The following is an 18,650-nucleotide window of genomic DNA, read 5'->3' on the forward strand; positions in this document are numbered from 1 at the left end:
AAATTTGATTTTTTTTCAACTGCTTTAGATCAGGAAGTTCGCATTCGAGTTCGATAATAGGCTCGTCTGGGCTTCCGTCCTTGGAGAAGGATTATGCGTTATTGATGTGACTGATAAAGCTTGACTTTTATTATATTGCCATGAATTTAGATAAGGAAGTTTGAGTGCATTCCACTTAAATAAGGCAGTGTGTATCGAGGTCATATGACACAGACGCAAACGTTTATCAGTTATTTCGCCTTCCATAAAGCACAGGCAGAAGATATGTGGCAGTATGCGAATCTATAAGCATTGAATGTAACAAGTTCAACGTTCTTTTTATAGAGAATGGAAGTATTTACTTTAGTTATTCTAACAGTTCTGATTGTCCTGGTTTCATTATGGCAATTGACAGGCAAAAGTTCAAAGAATAGTTTACCTGGGCCTATTGGATTTCCCATCATAGGCAGTCTTGTTTTGATGACTAAGAAACCGTTTATTAAATTCACAGAGTTGTCTAAAATATATGGACCGCTCTACAGGTTAGTGAGTGTCTGATAAATCTGAATTTTAATTTAAAAAATATTTCTGTTCTTTCTCTGTTCTTTTCTTCTACCTTTTCCATATAAAAGTTGATGTTCGTGATAAACGGGATGTGTCCCTATTTTTATTATTCAAATTTGATATTCAGAACTTTTTTCTGTTACAGAGAAATTTATTCGAGTGAACTCATTTTGGAAATTCATAAACCTGATCCAGCGCTATCATATTAAGGATATTCCGAAGGTTAATAAATAACATTTTTCAGAGCATTTGTTGGAGAATTGGTTGGAGCTAGCATACTGACAAATTTGAAGAAAATCGTATAAAAAATATCAAAATATCTGACAAGAATTTTGATAAACAAAATCTTAACAGACAGAAAAATTTTAAAGTATTTCAAATGTGTGTGGCATTTATTGTGTTGCTGCACAACCGTTATAATTCTATTTAACGATTTCTTAATTAATTTCCCAATCCTTAAAAAATATGTTTACTCTTTCTATAATTAAAACAAATGCTATAAATATCGTTTTGTGTTTGTCTGGCATAATTTATAATAACTAAAATCTATCCCTTTTTTTAAAAAATTCATTCAAATTGTTTTGGAAATATTTACGTTATATGTATACATATCATAGTATTTGTAAGTAAATGGTATACTAAATTTCTGTTAAGAATAGGAAGCATTATGTGTACTTTTTTAAAAATAGATTTGTGATAATTCTCCCAGCTAAATATTTGGATTGAAAAATATCCTTTGTTGATAAATTCTGTTTAATAGGAATCGTCTTTGTTATTTAAGTACAAAAAAAAAAGAATAAAAAGAAAGCAAAAAGGAAAGAATCAAACATTTGAATTTTTGTAAAACTATTAAAAAAAAACTTTAGTAAAAAATATTCTTTAAAATTTCCTATGAGAAATTTAACAATCTTTTTCATAAGCCGTCATTGAACCATATAAAACGTTTTTCGTTAAACACTGTCTAAGTCTCATTATGTCTGTTTCGATTCTATTCATTCTCATTATACTTATACAAATTATTTGCGAACTGTCAAAATACACCCTAATGTATTCTTTGTTACATACCATTAATATATTTTATCCAAAGGTGTAGGCTCTGATTTAACGATAAAGATTTATAAAAACGTAAATACTGTCAGACACATAAGTAACTACAAATTTTTAAAGGACTAACAAATACTAACATTCAAACTAAATGGAATGTAATTTATAAAATCTGTGTAAAACAGTTGCAATTTAATGCAAAACTTTAAAAAAAAACCATAAAACTTCTACGTAATTAATAAAAATCCCTCTTCCTTTTCATTTTCTTTGCTTTATGCTGTCTTGTTTTTTATTTCGGCGTAAGAACCACAATATCTCCAGTGTATTAAAGTGGTGAAATACCCGTGCAAAGATAATTGTTTACACATGCGTAATTCAGAAATGACACTATGGCAGCGGAGAGATTGGAAAATTTTCGAAATGCCTTAAAAAATATTAAATGAGTCAAAATATCTAATATTCGATTTCTGAAAGAAGTTTTTCAATTATTTCAATACATTTTTATGAAGAAAGACTGAAAAAAAAAAACTCAAATTATGTAGAAAAATCTAAAAAACTCAATGTCTATAAAAACACAAATCCATTAACGTTTATCCAGCGTTGGCTAGAATTATATTCATACATTCAGTACATAATTTAATATGTACTGAGAATAATACTGTTGCAATTTTAGACTTGCGTTGATCCTTCCTTGCTCGTAAATAGAAATAAGTGATAACATCATTTGCGTCAAGAATCCTTGTGTCAATAAAATGAAAATAGAATGCTCACTCATTCTTTTGCGAGATAAGAAACACGTGTTAAAGAGTTATATAAAAACCCATCAAATCTGATTTCTCATTGTCCTCTAAAAATAGGAAGAAAGAAAAAAAGTGTCGATTCTTTTGTTTTTACGATTTGCCAGTATATTGCCAGTAATTATAAATCATATTTGATTGCGGAATATATAAATTGAAAAGAATTCTTAGAGATAATCAGGGGATTTACTCATTTTATAAGTAATAAGGATTTTTTAAATTACTAAATCTTATATTACATACATTTTATTGATATCATCCTCATGTTTTTCATTAATTATTTCACTCAGATTTGTTCACTCACTCAATGCATTCTTCTGCGAGATAAGAAGCACTTGTTAATGTGTTATATAAAAACCTAGCAAATCTGATTTCCTATTGTAAATTAAATTTTAGGGAGAGAGGGCAAAGGTTTGATTATTTCGTTTTTGCAATTTATTGGTATTAACCATAAATAATATTTCATTATAGAATATATTAAATCAAAAGCATTCTCAGCACTGATTTGGGAAGTCCTATTCGGTTGATAATTAATCAAGATTTTATTAATTATTATATTCCATATTAAATATATTTTGCTGATATCACCTTCATGTTTCTCGTTATTTTCTTTTCTATTACCATTAGCCTTAGGACAAAGGAATTACCCATTTAGATAGCACACCTTATTTGAATTCTAATTGTTATATGAATCCAAGTGGTACCTTGAACAGACCTAACTACTTAAGGCACTTAAGCAGTATAAATATCTTTTACCAATTAAATTTGGCTCTCATTTTAGCTAAACACTATTTTAATTGTCAAACTTGATATGATTTCATGAGGGGAGTAAAAAATTTCATTATGGAAGAGAAAAAATGGTAAATATCAAAATGTTAATGTGATATTTCTCCGAAAGAATGATAAGACAAATTAGTAGTTTTCACTTCATGAATTTCAGAAAAACTAAATACCCAAAATTTTCATTCAATATTCAATATTTTCCTTCAAAATACTACCAACATTGTTAAGTCCGTCAAGTCACCGGGTTCGTTTGTAGTGGGTGTATAATGTGAAAACAATTAGCAGGCCTCAGTAAAACGATGGTGTTTATTTAAAACGAAGACACTAACACAAAGTCGACGAATACGCAGACGACAAATATACAGGACAGCATACCGAAGAAAATAATAGCCCACAGGTAGTAATCGACCACAGCACACAAAGCGGCCAGACAGAATTCAGCAGGTGAGGGGATCTTCAGAGCTTCGCTTTACAGTCTCTCCAAAAGGATGAAATTCTCCATTGTCTTCTCGCTTTAGATGCATTCAACTGTAGATTGATTACTACACGACTAGCTACTTGCAGAACTTCATGCTGCTTCCACAATAGACACGAGGACTCGCCACACAGCTCAGTTCAACACTCTCTTGAGCTCCACACAAAGCTGGATTATACCGCCGTTGCTTCGTTATTCTCTCGACGACTCGTTTCACGACTCCAACTCTTATTCATTGCAGCTTGGGACTGCCGGTCTTTTATAGCTCTCAGGAGACAGGCCGAGAACCTTCTAAGCCAATCAGACGTATCTCAGTTCCAATTGAATGGATCGTTAAAATTCTAGAAGTTTCCAACATTATCTATTTTGTCGCCAAATGCATTGCCAGGTTTGTGTCAAGCTCTGGTATTATTGTCTCGACTTATATATATATATATATATATATATATATATATATATATATATATATATATATATATATATATATATGTAGGACTCAGAAATCACTACTATTTTAGAACGCACATTTAATTACATTTAGGACATTTAGGATATATATACATTAACATAAAAGAATTGAACATTAAATAGATTTCGTCGAATACGGCACGTCTTTCGTTCAGAGACCCGTCTCGTCTCACACGTCTTTACTTTCGTCCATATCCGTCTGATCTGCTCTCCGTCTAACAAGCATCAACACCTGTTGGCCAGCAAATGGCGCTCGTCATCAGGCGTTCGTCACTACATTCGGCGATCCTGACGTCTCTTTCGTCCTCGAAAGTTAAATCAAAGTAGAAAAATCTGAAAGAATAAAAAAAAGAAAACAGTATCTGGATAAATCAATAAACATTTTTTTTCTTTTAGTCTGAAGACCATGCTTTCATGAAATCAGCTGCTGTGGAAGTTGTATTTGGTCTGTCATGACATCCAACTTTTTCCACGTCATAGTGATCCTTAGGTTTAACCTTAACAATCCGATACGGTCCATGAAACTTTGGTCTTAGTTTGAGTCCAGTTCCAAACTGCGTTCGTTGTATGGCCACTAATTCACCCAGTTTGTAGATGCGCGCCACTTTTCTTCGTTTGTTGAAACTTTTGCGATTCTTTCCTTGCATCTTCAAAATATTTTCCCTTGCTTCATCTCTCATATTATTTCGATCTTCAATCATTGTTTTTGTGTATTCTTCTTCCAATATTTCCTTTAAATGTAAATCAGTTGTATCTTTTAATTTTACTCCAGTTAAAAGCTCAAACGGGGTACACTTTGTACTCCTTGAAACAGTACTATTAATTATTTTCTGCACTGGTGCAACATGTTTATACCATTTGTTAGGGTCTGTTATCGGGAGTTTTGATAAAATGGCTATTAAAATTTTATGCATTATTTCAATTTGCCCATTTCCGCAAGGCATTCCAGTGCTAATTTTGAAATGTTCAATATTTTCTTCCTGACAGTATGTTTCAAATTCTTTTGAGGTAAAAGCTGAACCTCTTTCTGTTATTATTCTCGTCGGATTTCCAAAAGTAGATTGTTGAAGTTTAAGTTTAGTTATTGCATCCTGAGTAGATGTTGATTTAACCGGATACAACCAGACAAATTTTGTAAAAACGTCGACTATTGAAAAAATATGCTGAAAGTTCTTATTTGTAGAAGGCATAGGGCCAATGAAATCGATATGATATGTACTTAAAGGCAAATTTTCTTTTGGGATGGGATTAAGGAAACCTTCACCTTTCCCATGTTTCTTATTACAAAGAATACACTCCACGCAATTGGCAACCACACTTTCTATTTTCGACCTCAACTTTGGTATGTAAAATTCTTGCTTTAAAATTTCTTCCGTCTTAGCCACAGCGTAATGTCCTTTATTGTGAATTTCTCGAATAATTTCTCTTTGTAATGCTTCTGGAACTACGAGCAATTCTCTACCATTATCGTATTTGTATAAAACTCCATTTCTCACAATGTGTTCACCGTCTTCTTGCTTATCTATCAAAGTTTTTAATTTCTTAAGGAATTCGTCTTGATTTTGAGCATTGGCTATTTTAGTGGTCACTTCACTATATGAACGAGTAACAACAAGTACTGCGTTTCGACTAAGAGAATCTACGTGTGCCATTTGTTTTCCTGATCTGTGAACAATTTGGTAATCAAATTCCTCTAACTGTAAAGCCCATCTTGCAACTTTTGGTGCAAGATCTCTTTTACTCATAGTTTGTAACTTTTATATATATATATATATAAAAGTTAAGCATTCTGGGTTTTGTCATTTTATTATTGGATGTTTAATTATTGTTTATAAATTAGGGATAATTTCGTCAATTAAATTCCTTTAAATTAAGATAACAATTTGTAAAGAACCTCTAATGATTATTATTGCAGTTTTGGAATCAGAATTGATTTCATAAATGCTTTCTTTTAATTTGTTATATAAATGTTAATTTAATTTTTAATAATTTTGAAAGAGGACTATGATTCTTAATTTACTGAGACAACGAAATATAATAAAGACATTTTTTTTTAAATAACTTAATCGATAATAGTATTTCCTATTATATGAAATAAAAATGCAGCATTAAAATGGAAGTTGGCAAATTTTATGAAAAAAAAGGATACTATCCTATAGTCTTAATTTCTTTCGCATTTTAGTATTTCTGGTAAACAGCCTACTGGATTACATTTTGATATCCTGAATTTACAATATATATATATAGCGCCATCTGCTGGCCAACAGGTGTTGATGCTTGTTAGAAGGAGAGCAGATCAGACGGATATGGACGAAAGTAAAGACGTGTGAGACGAGACGGGTCTCTGAACGAAAGACGCGACGTATTCGACGAAATCTATTTAATGTTCAATTATTTTATGTTAATGTATATATATCCTAAATGTCCTAATCGTCCTAAATGTAATTAAATGTGCGTTCTAAAATAGTAGTGATTTCTGAGTCCTACAAATATGGGGGTTTGGCCGAGATTTTAATGAAGACCGGTACATAGACGAAAGAAGAGCCAAACAGGAGTGAAATTTGACGTAGAACAATTTGACGTAGAGCAATTTGACGTGCTACAATAAACATTTTGGATACCGACATAGAGCAATTTGACGTGCTGCAATAAACCTTTTGGATACCAATTCCTTGTGGACTGACGCAGTGTGGATCGACTTTGAAGAAATTGTGAGTACAATTTTGATTTTTTCTCAAGTATGGCATTTCTTACACGAGCACGAAAGAGCGACTTAATAAATTTATATATATATATATATATATATATATATATATATATTTAAATCTTTACTATTTTATTTCTTGCTCTTCTAGGATAAAGGTTGGTAGCAGAAATGTTCTTGTAATAACTGATTTTGAAATCATGAAAGAAGCATTTTTGAAGGACGAATTTATGGGTCGTTCACCAGATTTAAATTTAGATCTCAGCGAAGACTCCATAAGTGAGTTTAATTTAATTTCATTAATAAAGTCTGATTTGTCATAATTACTTTCCCCATCACATTTCCTTCTCTCAAGTATTATTTGAAGTCCTTTATAAATTTTTATAGCTAGTTTCAAATATTTATTAACCAGCTAAAACGCGTATCCCGTGCACTTATTCGAGGATACGTATAGGACAGGGGAAAAATTATTCATAACAAAATAAAATAAAATTAACTTTATAGTAATTTACAGCTTTATTCCACTTAGGTCCTCAAATTGATGCGGAGGTCGGAAGAGCAAGATCTAAAGGTTGATTATTATTAAAGTTACGATTTTAAAATAATTTAATAATTTTAAAACAACTGGTTACAATTACTTGGTATTTTAGCAGAACAATCGTGAGAGAATGGAATTTTGCTTGGCGAAAGAAAAAAATCCAAAATGTACCAATAGATGGCGCTGTCAGGGAATATACCAAAAATTCGTTAATTACAGGAATTGCTGTTCGTAATTCGTTAACTACAGGAATATTGTTAGCCAAAAGGAAACAATAGAGTTCAGGAGTTTACTAAACATTTATTAGAGATAAGACAAGAATGCATGTTTATAGCGAAAACAATGATAATGACAAAAAAAAAAAGAGCTTCATAGAACAAACACCTTACTGATGGGTGGATAGGGCATAAGATTTTTCAATATGCCCTCCGCGTTGTTTCGCTATTAATTGGTAGTGCAAAACGGCATGTTCCAAACAAATAGGAGATTATCTGTACTGATGCAATGGATATGGTGTGTGATGCTTGCCTTCAAGCCTGCTAGATTCTCAATCCGCCCGCTGTAAACAACATTTTACATGCACCTCTAAATACAGAATTTACACGAGTTTAATTTGGGAGAACGTGGTGGCCACTTTATTGGAAAATGACGACTTATGATCCAATCATCTCCAAAACCAGTACTCAGTAGTTGCAAAGTGTGAAGGAGTGCCATCTCGCATGAATATTATGCGATCCACACACTGACGCTGCTGAAGTGCCACAAAAGTGCTTCACAACGTTTGCCTGTGACAGTGCAGGTAACGGGACTCCCAGGTGTGATCTAAAGTTTGTGGATAATTTTAATTAAGAAAATATGCAATAATTGCATATAAACAACAAATAGGAAATAATAGACAACATTTAATACAAGACAACGAGGTAATTACCTAACCCAGTCATCCTGTCGTAAAGGGAAATGAAAATGATTTCGATTATTTCCATGAAAATATTGAGAATAAGTTAAAAACAATTAGTGATTATAAAATTATATTGCCTGAAGTAATCATATATAATAAAAAATAACCGAAATTATATATGGTTAATTATGTAATTCTTACATTGCATACTTTAAAATTTACAACTTCACTAGTATTTGTCCCATGCTTCCATGATATTCATGAAAAATCATATAATAATTTATCAATATACAACTTATTTGGTTTCTTGAGAAATGAATTAAAATAATTTTAATCACAATGTCTCAAAAATATTTTAATTAAAGGAAAAAGGGGCATTATAGGAAAAAAATTCGTAATTAAATGTTACATGCGAAAGAATTAGAGAAAGAAACAAAAATATTTATTAAAACTGGTTGTTGAAGCTTCGTTGATTTTGCGTAGAACATCAGTGTTTCAAATCAAAACCAATCTTTATGACCATGACTTTAAATATATATGGATAAATGTTTTTTGATGCATCCATTCCATAGGAAGAAATGTAATATTATTTATTATCTTTTACATATTTATCATAGCATTATTTACTATATTAGAATGATATTTCTACAGAAGAGTTGAATAAGTCACATAAGTAAGATGTCTTATTCAAAAATTAGTTGAATAAGTCACATAAGTAAGATGTCTTATTCAAAAATTAGTTGAATAAGTCACATAAGTAAGATGTCTTATTCAAAAATTAGTTGAATAAGTCACATAAGTAAGATGTCTTATTCAAAAATTAGTTGAATAAGTCACATAAGTAAGAGGTCTTATTCAAAAATTAGTTGAATAAGTCACATAAGTAAGAGGTCTTATTCAAAAATTAGTTGAATAAGTCACATAAGTAAGAGGTCTTATTCAAAAATTAGTTGAATAAGTCACATAAGTAAGATGTCTTATTCCCCAATTCATTCACTCTTCTGTCTTTCTCAGGAACCGGAGCAATTAATGAGATGCCGTGGAAAGAACAGAGAAGATTCTCTTTACATATGCTTCGAGATTTAGGATTCGGAAAAACAAGGATGGAAGAGCATATAAAAGTAAATGAAATACTTTTATTTAAATAAGATATATTATGTTATAAGATTAATTATACATATTAGTTATTTTTCTCATATCTCCATTTTAGCCTACTTGCAAGTTTTGCATGGCATACATGCATGTCATTTTTTTTTCGATCCACCTTACTATAATAATGCATGTGTGTTTTTGTGTTTGTTCCTTTGTTTGTTTGTGTGTGTGTTTGTCTCTCCTTTCATTTATTCTTATAAACCTAAAATACAGATTACATTTATAATGTAACATTTTCATTTATTTAATTCACTAGCACAGATTTTCTGCAAGTGTGATCTATCTTTCAATTTTGTTTCATGACTTAGAACAACTCTTTATACGAAATAATAATAATAATTGGAAATAATGATAGTATCTATACGAGAGCCGAAAATCATATAAGAGGACACATTTTCTTCAGACTGCGATAGACCATAAAGAAAGCGGAAACAGAAAAAAAAAAAATTTATCACCAATATTTATTTACAAAAAGGATTATTTTCTGTCATAATCACAGCACGGTTTCTGGCATTTGCCGCATAAGCGGGTTTCCGATCTCTGTTCCTGGAATATTGCCACCATTGATACGCGATGGACTTTAATATTTTGCTTCGACATTCTTCAATTTAAGGAAGAGCAGAAACCACTCAACTCTGATCTGCTTTCTCGGTGAAATGGGACAAAACCTTTTGAAGCAGATTTAGTTCAAAGAGTTGATCAGGCAGTTCGATAGAAATGAAAGATGCTTAAATTCCGAGGAAAGATCTAGTTGAACAATATGCCAAAATTACGGATTTTGAGGGTGAACATTTAGACGTTTTTACATCATATTATTTTAAAAAGGAAACTCGAAAAATCTTCATACAAATCAAAGAAGATTCAAAGGAACTTAAAGCAGATTGGAAACTTTGTTCACCTATATGACAAATGTCTGAAATGTTGTTGAAAAATAACTATATTTGAATTCTTTTAGTGATAAATTCATTTATTTCTGTGCTCTCATCTTTTTTTATAATCAACTGGAGTTTAAAAAATTTTGTATTTACATAATTAAATAATTTGTAAACACAATGCTTTGGAAAAAGATGCAGAAAAGTCTGTTTCTCAATATATAGGAAATAGTGACGCTTCTTAGGAATAGTGCATTCATGAAATAAAGTATGGACAAATTATGTATAAAAATACATATTTTACTTATACAGGAAGAAATCATAGAATTGCTCCAGCGTATATCCGAATACGATGGGAAACCAGTGAAACATTCATATCTCTTGGAACCAAGTATGTCAAACAACGTATCTTTTTTAGTGTTTGGGAAACGTCTGAAATATAATGATCCAGAGAGAGAAAATTTAGATCGATTTGTACGAGAAGTGGCGAGACTCATTGGAGCTACAAGTTGGCAGGTATTTTTTCCCTGGTTAGGAGCATTCATGAGGAAATTTAAACTTGGACAAAATGGAGAATTGTCCAAATTACTTGGAGAATTGAAAGAATACATCAGGTACTTTTGTATAGATTTTAACATACATTTCGTAATTTCTTTATCTTTTCAAATGAATCATACGATTTTAACAATCAATAAAATCTTGAAAAAAATTACATTGAAGAAATTTTTTAGAGTAAATGACTGTGCTGCCTTCACAAATTATGCGATGACTCATTTGCTTATCTGTATTAAAGTGTCAATTTGGGGTGAGTCTTGCAGTGTTTAAACAACAACCCATAGATTAAAACTTTATACTAACTGACATCCACCCCTTCAAACGTCCACACCCCACTAGCGAGAACACATTTAATCCATGATATCAAATTTATGGTATTCAGGCCTGGATGCATTAGGAATTTTAATGCAATTGGATTTGGATTCTGGAACTCTTTAGTTCAGAAGCTGAGACAAAATCTCCAGGCTATTGTGGCTTAACATAGAATAAAGATTGTTAAAATTTATGAAAGAGGATATAAAACAGGATTCTTCAACTGCCTGGAAAATATCGACTTTGAAAATTAGTGTTTATAGATTTAAAATACTTCACAGCAATTAGAACGAAAATGAAACTTTTAACATTGCTAATAAAATCGCATGAAGATTATGATTCAATCCTAACAAAAGAGACAGCTATATATTTCATGGACAGGATATTATTTGAAAAATCTTATATACCATACCAGTGACTGTCAAGTTTTGAGGCAGAAACCACTGAGTTTATAAAAATATAAACAAAATGTATAAAAACAAATAAATTAAGTCATTATCAGACATGACATGTTCTTTTAACACAACCATAAAAATCTGAAAACTAAAATATTTAAATGTTGTTATTGTTACTTCAAGCACTTTACAGGCCCACTGACAGATCTGTCAGAGATTTAAGCCGAGTGAGCGTCTCTTGCGTCTTCAGTAGCGTCTTGAAATAACCTAATATACATTATATAAAGTATTTAAAATTCATTGAAGGAACAGCGACACTAAACGCTTTGTTTAAAGGGGAGTCCAATTAAAAGTAAGTGTATTAGAGTATTAATAAAGGTATAATTTGAAAAAAAAATAATTGTATTTGTTACTCCTCATAAATAAAATTTAAATGCATCATCAATATGGCTTTCTCACTTAATCATTACATTTTTTTTTTCTTCCAAACAATTGTAGCCTTTGAAATATCCTCTCAATTAAAGATTTTATTGAATTATATATCACTTCAACAGTTTGATTGCGTGACTTTAGATATTAAAATAAATATCACCAGATTATTAAAACTAATAAACATTTAGCCTTAAAATAAATATCACCAGATGATTAAAACTGATAAAGATTTAGCCTTAAAATAATTATTGAACTATAAGTTTGACTTTTTAGCTAAGAAATGGAAATGCATTGATGTTAATGTTTCGGGGCCACGCATTTAACCCTAATCGTTTGAGTTCTACAGAAGTAAATTTTGTTTCTTTCAGAAAAGAATTAAAGCAACATGAAGAAACATTAGATCCAAACAATATTCGCGATTTCATGGATGGCTATCTTTTGGAGATTCAGAAAAAAAGTCATGATCCAAATACCACTTTTAAAAGTAAGAATAAATTTTATGTACAACATCCTTTATGCCATGTGCATAAATAAGCTCATTCGGAAAGTATTTAAGACTGGGTGAAGAGTCTCATATATTTCAGTAAAATATTTACCAGTCATCAAAAGATTTAATTTAAAATTATCATTTAATAAAACTATATTTATTCTCTTTGGATTCAATGTATATTTTTTATTTCATTTATTTAAACTCCAATGGATAGGAATTGAGTTAAAAATGATGCACAATTTAAACAAGAGAAAGAAAAACTCTTTTCTTCACTTGATTTATGGGTAATCGTATCCCTAGTAGCAAACAAATATTGTAGAATGTTGTTTGATATTGATCAATATTCGCAATGTCATTTAATATTATTTAATATCATATTGTTACAAAATTTTCCTCTACAACAAATATCGCGAATTAATCGTAATGACGCAGCTCATTTAATCTCTAATAGTTCAGCAGCTTTCTTGCTGTCTAATCCTCCAGTGTCTCTACGTGTCGGCGACTCCGACTCTCTCACACACAACTTCCGCCGATACACACGACTTCCTCGGACGATCCACACAACAACTACTGATACACACGACACGACTTCTTACTATCCACACAACAACAACCTCGTAGCTTCTGAGTGCCCGTCTTTTATAGTTCCGGGAGGCGGGGCTAGAATCTTCTGACCAATCAGGGCGTACCTGGCTGCATCTCGGTTGTTAGTGGATGGATCTTGAAAGTTCTCGAACTTTCCGGTACTATCCATTTAGTCGCCAAACTCGCCAAATTTATCGCCAAGCCGCCAAATGCCCGCCAAGTCTGTCGCCAAGCTCTAAGTTCATTGATCTCAGCACGTACAGGATCGATCGTACAACGGTCTTTCTTACGATGACTCTATTCGTGCCGAGTAGCAATATTATAGGTTCGTAACAATATAATATCGGATAATATTGTGCAACAGGCTTTGCTACTTGTTATATTATTAATAATAAGTATTGCTATTCTTTTCAACTTTTGATCTATATTCATGAAAGATAGTCGAGGGATGCTCGGAAGAAAACTTGAATTTATCCACAAACATAAGAAAATGGGCAGAATTCCCCTCAATAAATTAGTATTTTTATTCAATAGTTGAGACTAGATCCTTCCAATGTTTTTTTTTTTTTTTTTTTTTTTTTTTTTTTTTTTTTTTTTATTTACAGAGGAGGTATTGGTAGACTTGTCCAGGGCCTTATTTGGTGCTGGTAGTGAAACAGTACGAGTAACAGTGGATTGGGCGCTTCTGGCATGTGCTGCTTACCCTGAAGTTCAGAAAAAAATCCATACCGAAATAGATGAAGTCCTCGGATCGGAACGCTTCCCGACATGGCAGGATCGCATCAATATGCCTTTCACTGAAGCTGTTCTGGCAGAAGTCATGAGGTGGAAGACCATCGCGCCTTTGAATCTAACGCATTAGTAAGTAATGCATACGTTTTGGTATTGGATATTCCCTTCTAATAAAATTAAAACTGTATACATGGGCATGAATTTCCTCAAATTTTCCAAATGGCAGAAGAAATAGTGATGAAATCGTTTGCTACTAATCGTCTAACACTAATGCAATAGAAAATGATCTACGATTCAATCTCATGAGAATAGAAGAGCAACAGAGGTTTAAATACTGTTATAATTGGAACTATCAATTTAAAATTCAATTCCTCATTTAAATATATAAATTAAAAATGTGATGAACTGAAGTCTTACTAAATCGACTCTCAGCATGATGAATCTTCTCAAAGCACGTTGAAATGCATTTACATAATAGCAGGTGGGATCTTGAGGAAACTTAATACTGATCATTCTCAGTCGTTGATTAAAAATTCTATTAGATATAATGAGCTTTTACTCGCCTCCTCTGGATAAACTGTTTATGAGTTATGGAAACAAATAACACAGGGATTAGGGTGAAGCTTTTATGGTCTGTTTTAAACTGTCAAACTAAAAGTATAATGAAGATAAATCCTCCCTAAGCAACCTCGGAGAATAATAATTACCTTTAAGGCATGTTGGTACATCCATTCAAAGCCGCCCTAACAGTTTTGATGAAACGCAGAGTACCTCAGTCTTCATCTTCATTGGTCTGAATAAGGGTGATTCAATGTAATACATTTAACAGTAATACCGATTAATAGAAACCTTGGATGAAAAATTTCATCTTGGAGCTATTTTGATGTCTTGGTACTCTTATTTCTAAATGGTACGTTGATTACCTGTTTTTTTTATAATTAAGTTTAAAACCTAGAGATAACTTGCAAATTATTTTGCTTGAATTTGTATTATTATCTATTAATAAAAAATGCTAACACATTGTTATTTATATCACAATGTTCCATTTTCTCTTTATCATATGTTTTTGATATAACGTTAGGGACAGTAAAGGGCACTATTTCCCTATTATAATTTTAAACGCATCCACTATTTGAGATAGAAAAAGATGGTATATTTTAATGGCTGAAATCCAGCATGAATCAGAGTCTTTGATGGATTAAAATTCATGGAGGGCATATGAATTCCTTTACTTTTATTATTAACTAATACTAAGCTTTGATAAAAATAATATCCATGAATCAGTATTACTGACTTTTTGAAATTTTAATCATAGATTTGTTTTCTTTTTTTAAAATAATGTACCTTATAATTTAAAAAAAAAGATACATTACATTATCTTATATACATTATCATTATGTAATTTAAATTATTACATGTAGATGCTATTAATAATCTTTAGAGAAAATGTTATGGAGTAATTAAATTAGATATTATATAGTTCGCCCCATTTCGAACTTTGGTATAGTTACATCTACTCCGGTGAATTCAAATAAATTTTGAAAGAATAGTAGTAAAGTTACAAGAATTATTTTATTATTGCAGCGACATGAATACTTTCATAGTATTATGAATTGCAAACATTCTTTCTTGTACGTGTTACAGATGTCACATTAATTAGAAACATCTAGTTTCAGAAACAGTATTCAGTGTGAAACAATTGAAGGATGGTATAAAAAAGAACTTAAATAGGGGAGGCATCGTGTAATGCTATTGAGAATTTAACTCTATATGGTTAATTATTTGTCTCAATTCTGACAATATGTTGGGCATTTGAAGATATAAAGCATGCTACCTCTTCAAGATGGAATATATAATAGAATGAAGTGAATGAGCTTGTCAATGTTAACATGTAATCCAGTGCAATAAAATGATTAATAATAAAAATATTATTGCAAAAATATGATAATTTGACAAATATGTTAAGAAACAGGTGTATGAATATTAAACCATAAAGTTTCGGATAAATTCTCAAAGCTGCTTCAAATTATAATCAATTCGTATACGATTTTAATATACTAACTTGTTTGAGTCCCTAAATTCTGGAAATAATGGTTTTTTTGTTAGATAAAGCTTTTCTCATAATGAATTCGAGAACAGAGTCCTTGGGACTGATTTTCAGGAAACAGGATACTGATGACATTCAGAATAAAATTGTTAAGAATGACAGTAAGAATTTCAGTTTGTACTTTTTAATCTCCTAAAAGAATATGTATAAGCGCTGATACAGTTTACTTACAATTCTATTTCAATAATTTTGAATATCAGCAACCCTATTTTTCTAATCACTATATTTCACTTGTGTAATAACATATTTTTGAAAATCGTGCTATGCGAGTTACTTCTTTTAGAATATCGTTGCACATAAATACGCATTAATTGCAACTGATTTTTTTTTGGTAAATTGCATTAGAAATCATGTCCGAGAAAATCAGTCTTCACACAAATTTTGAAGCATATCTCAAATTAGCATTATATGAAATAGCGACTATGGGAGTACAAGTGTATTGTACACCTGTAGATGTGGAATATAAATATTTAAGATTAAATAACTTTTAATCTATCTATATCTATATATGTATCTATATCTATATTATATATATATATGTTTGTTTGTTTGTTTGTGTGTGTGTGTGTGTGTGTGTGTGTGTGTGTGTGTGTGTGTGTGTGTGTGTGTGTGTGTGTGTGTGTGTGTGTGTGTGCGTGCTTGTGTGTGAAATTTCAACAAATTTATATATTCATTTCAATTCAACAAATAAAAATGCTGCAATTAATATGATTAGTAATTTTAAAGTTCATAAATGATTCAAATTTTGAAAGGCACTGATCATTTCATTTTTATTTTGTGAGTACAAATTTTCTCTGTTGTATGCATGACAATTGCGAAATTCAAACAGATGGATGATTGGTAAGAAATTAATCATAAGCATATGCCTTAAAAATTGGAACATGATGTGAAACAAAAACTGCTGAGTAAGAAAAAATATTGTATTTTATAGTACTCTTGAAGACACAGAATTGAGAGGATACTTCATACCGAAGCATACGCTTGTCGTAGGAGTTTTATGGTCTCTTGACAATGATGAAAAACTTTGGGGAGAAGATGTTCAGGAATTCAAGCCGGAGAGATTTTTGAGTCCTGATGGTCGGAAATTTATTAAACCAGAATATGCCATTCCTTTCTCCGTTGGTAAGTGTTTTCTATCAAATAATTCAATATATATATATATATATATATTTCTGACTTTAACAGTATGCTTATATGCCCAAATCTCTAATTTATAAAAGAATCATTAATTAACAGATTTTCTAGATAATATCTGCATAAATTGATCCATTAAATAAAAAGCGATTATAAACGCATGGATAGACATTGGATTAATGAATAAATATTCTACGATATTTAAATATTAAAATGGATTTTGGATTATTATTTATAAAGATATTCACTAAAGAATCATTAAGTACAATAATAATATAGCTTTATTCACATTTTCAAAAAGAAATTGTACTCTCTATTGCCCTTGACAATCAACACTATTTAAATAAGTCTCAAAAATAATTAAATGTATTCAGTTCAATTTTTATATAGATAAAATCTTATTTAGACGTTAAAATGTTAAAATGAAATCATTGTGGTCTTTTGTGTCTAAAGTACATTTGGGTTTGCTGTTGTACATTGATAAAACAATGAATTTATTTCAAAGACTAAAGTAATTAAGCAATGTAAAATCTTAAAAATGAAAAATAAGTATAGATATTCACTCTCTGACTAAAAGAAATTGTTAGAATCATAAATGAAATCTAAATTTTGTGTTTTTTACCATTAATTTATTCACTCTGCTTTCCTTTAAGTACTTATCTCGTAACAATAGTATTATTTTCATGTTCCAAGTATCTAATATGTTTCTAACATATTCCTCTCTTTTCGTAGGTAAAAGAGACTGCCCCGGTAAATCTTTAGCTCAGATCGAAATATTTCTGTACGTAGTAGCCATTTTGCAGCAGTTTATGATACAGATTCCTGAGGGAGCTAAAATTGATTTCGAAGCGATTTTCGGGTTAAGCCAAACACCAAAACGACAAGAACTGTGTTTCAAACAACGCCAAAAAATGAATTATATGTGATTTAAATGTTAACTGCAACTAAAATAATACAGCTTTACATTATTATTATTTTTTTTGTATCTACTATCAATCACTAGAAGTATTTCTTCGCAATACATTTTGAGGTATATGGAACAACAACAGTGCGAATCTTTTCTATATATTTTAATTTGCCTTCTTGTTATTTATTCGTTAAAGCAAGATAAAAATGAAAGAAAAGCTTGAGCATTTATTCTACTGTAAAATCAATAAAATTTGAAATTTCAGTTTTTACAAATAAGTTTATAAAAGAAAAAAAATATTCATTCTCTTTTGCCTCTTTTGAGTTGTAAAATGTATATATATATATATATATATATATAATGAAACATTATGACATAGAAAATTAACAAGAATGTTTAAAAACACATTTTCATAAATGCACTATTAAAAAGATTTTTTCTTATTTTAATAATTGTCTATTATTTTTTAAACTTAAAAATTACTTTATATTAAATTCACTACTAGGAGGTGCCGCTGATATATAATAACCATTTTATTGATGTTTAATAAATAATATTGTTTGAAAGTATTAAAATAGGATATTTTCATAAAGAATGTACAAATGAACTAAATTGAATTCGTAAATAAAAATTCATTTAAAGAATTTAATAACCATTTCATCTTTACAAACATGAAATAAGTGAAGCTAAGTAAAAATATTTTAAAGAGAAGCGACAAAATAATATT

General features: G+C 30.5%; 1 protein-coding gene across 2 annotated transcripts; it reads left to right on the forward strand.

Moving 5' to 3' along the window:
• The first annotated feature begins 211 nt into the window (after positions 1 to 211).
• LOC129959973 (cytochrome P450 2C31-like) lies at positions 212 to 17,990 on the forward strand. 2 transcript variants are annotated; one of them, XM_056072923.1, is made up of 8 exons: positions 212 to 521; positions 6,966 to 7,093; positions 9,265 to 9,371; positions 10,587 to 10,888; positions 12,337 to 12,452; positions 13,649 to 13,904; positions 16,814 to 17,004; positions 17,749 to 17,990. In XM_056072923.1, exons 1-8 carry the CDS (start codon positions 328 to 330, stop codon positions 17,940 to 17,942), a joined length of 1,488 nt encoding a protein of 495 aa, XP_055928898.1. In that variant the 5' UTR covers positions 212 to 327; the 3' UTR covers positions 17,943 to 17,990. The 2 variants fall into 2 exon arrangements, with proteins under 2 accessions (XP_055928898.1, XP_055928908.1); XM_056072933.1 differs by lacking the exon at positions 6,966 to 7,093 and having other exon boundaries at positions 367 to 521.
• Positions 17,991 to 18,650: the final 660 nt, after the last annotated feature.

This window comes from Argiope bruennichi, chromosome 2 (assembly GCF_947563725.1).
Source record: "Argiope bruennichi chromosome 2, qqArgBrue1.1, whole genome shotgun sequence".
In the NCBI taxonomy this organism is placed as follows: domain Eukaryota; kingdom Metazoa; phylum Arthropoda; class Arachnida; order Araneae; family Araneidae; genus Argiope; species Argiope bruennichi.

What these genes read in the sequence shown, in the direction of transcription:
- LOC129959973 (XM_056072923.1), top strand. Translation starts at nt 328, where the DNA reads ATGGAAGTATTTACTTTAGTTATTCTAACAGTTCTGATTGTCCTGGTT. An exon ending in GAATTGAAAGAATACATCAG is followed by an intron (nt 10,889 to 12,336) that starts GTACTTTTGTAT and finishes TGTTTCTTTCAG; the next exon opens with AAAAGAATTAAAGCAACATG. An exon ending in TCCAAATACCACTTTTAAAA is followed by an intron (nt 12,453 to 13,648) that starts GTAAGAATAAAT and finishes TTTTATTTACAG; the next exon opens with AGGAGGTATTGGTAGACTTG.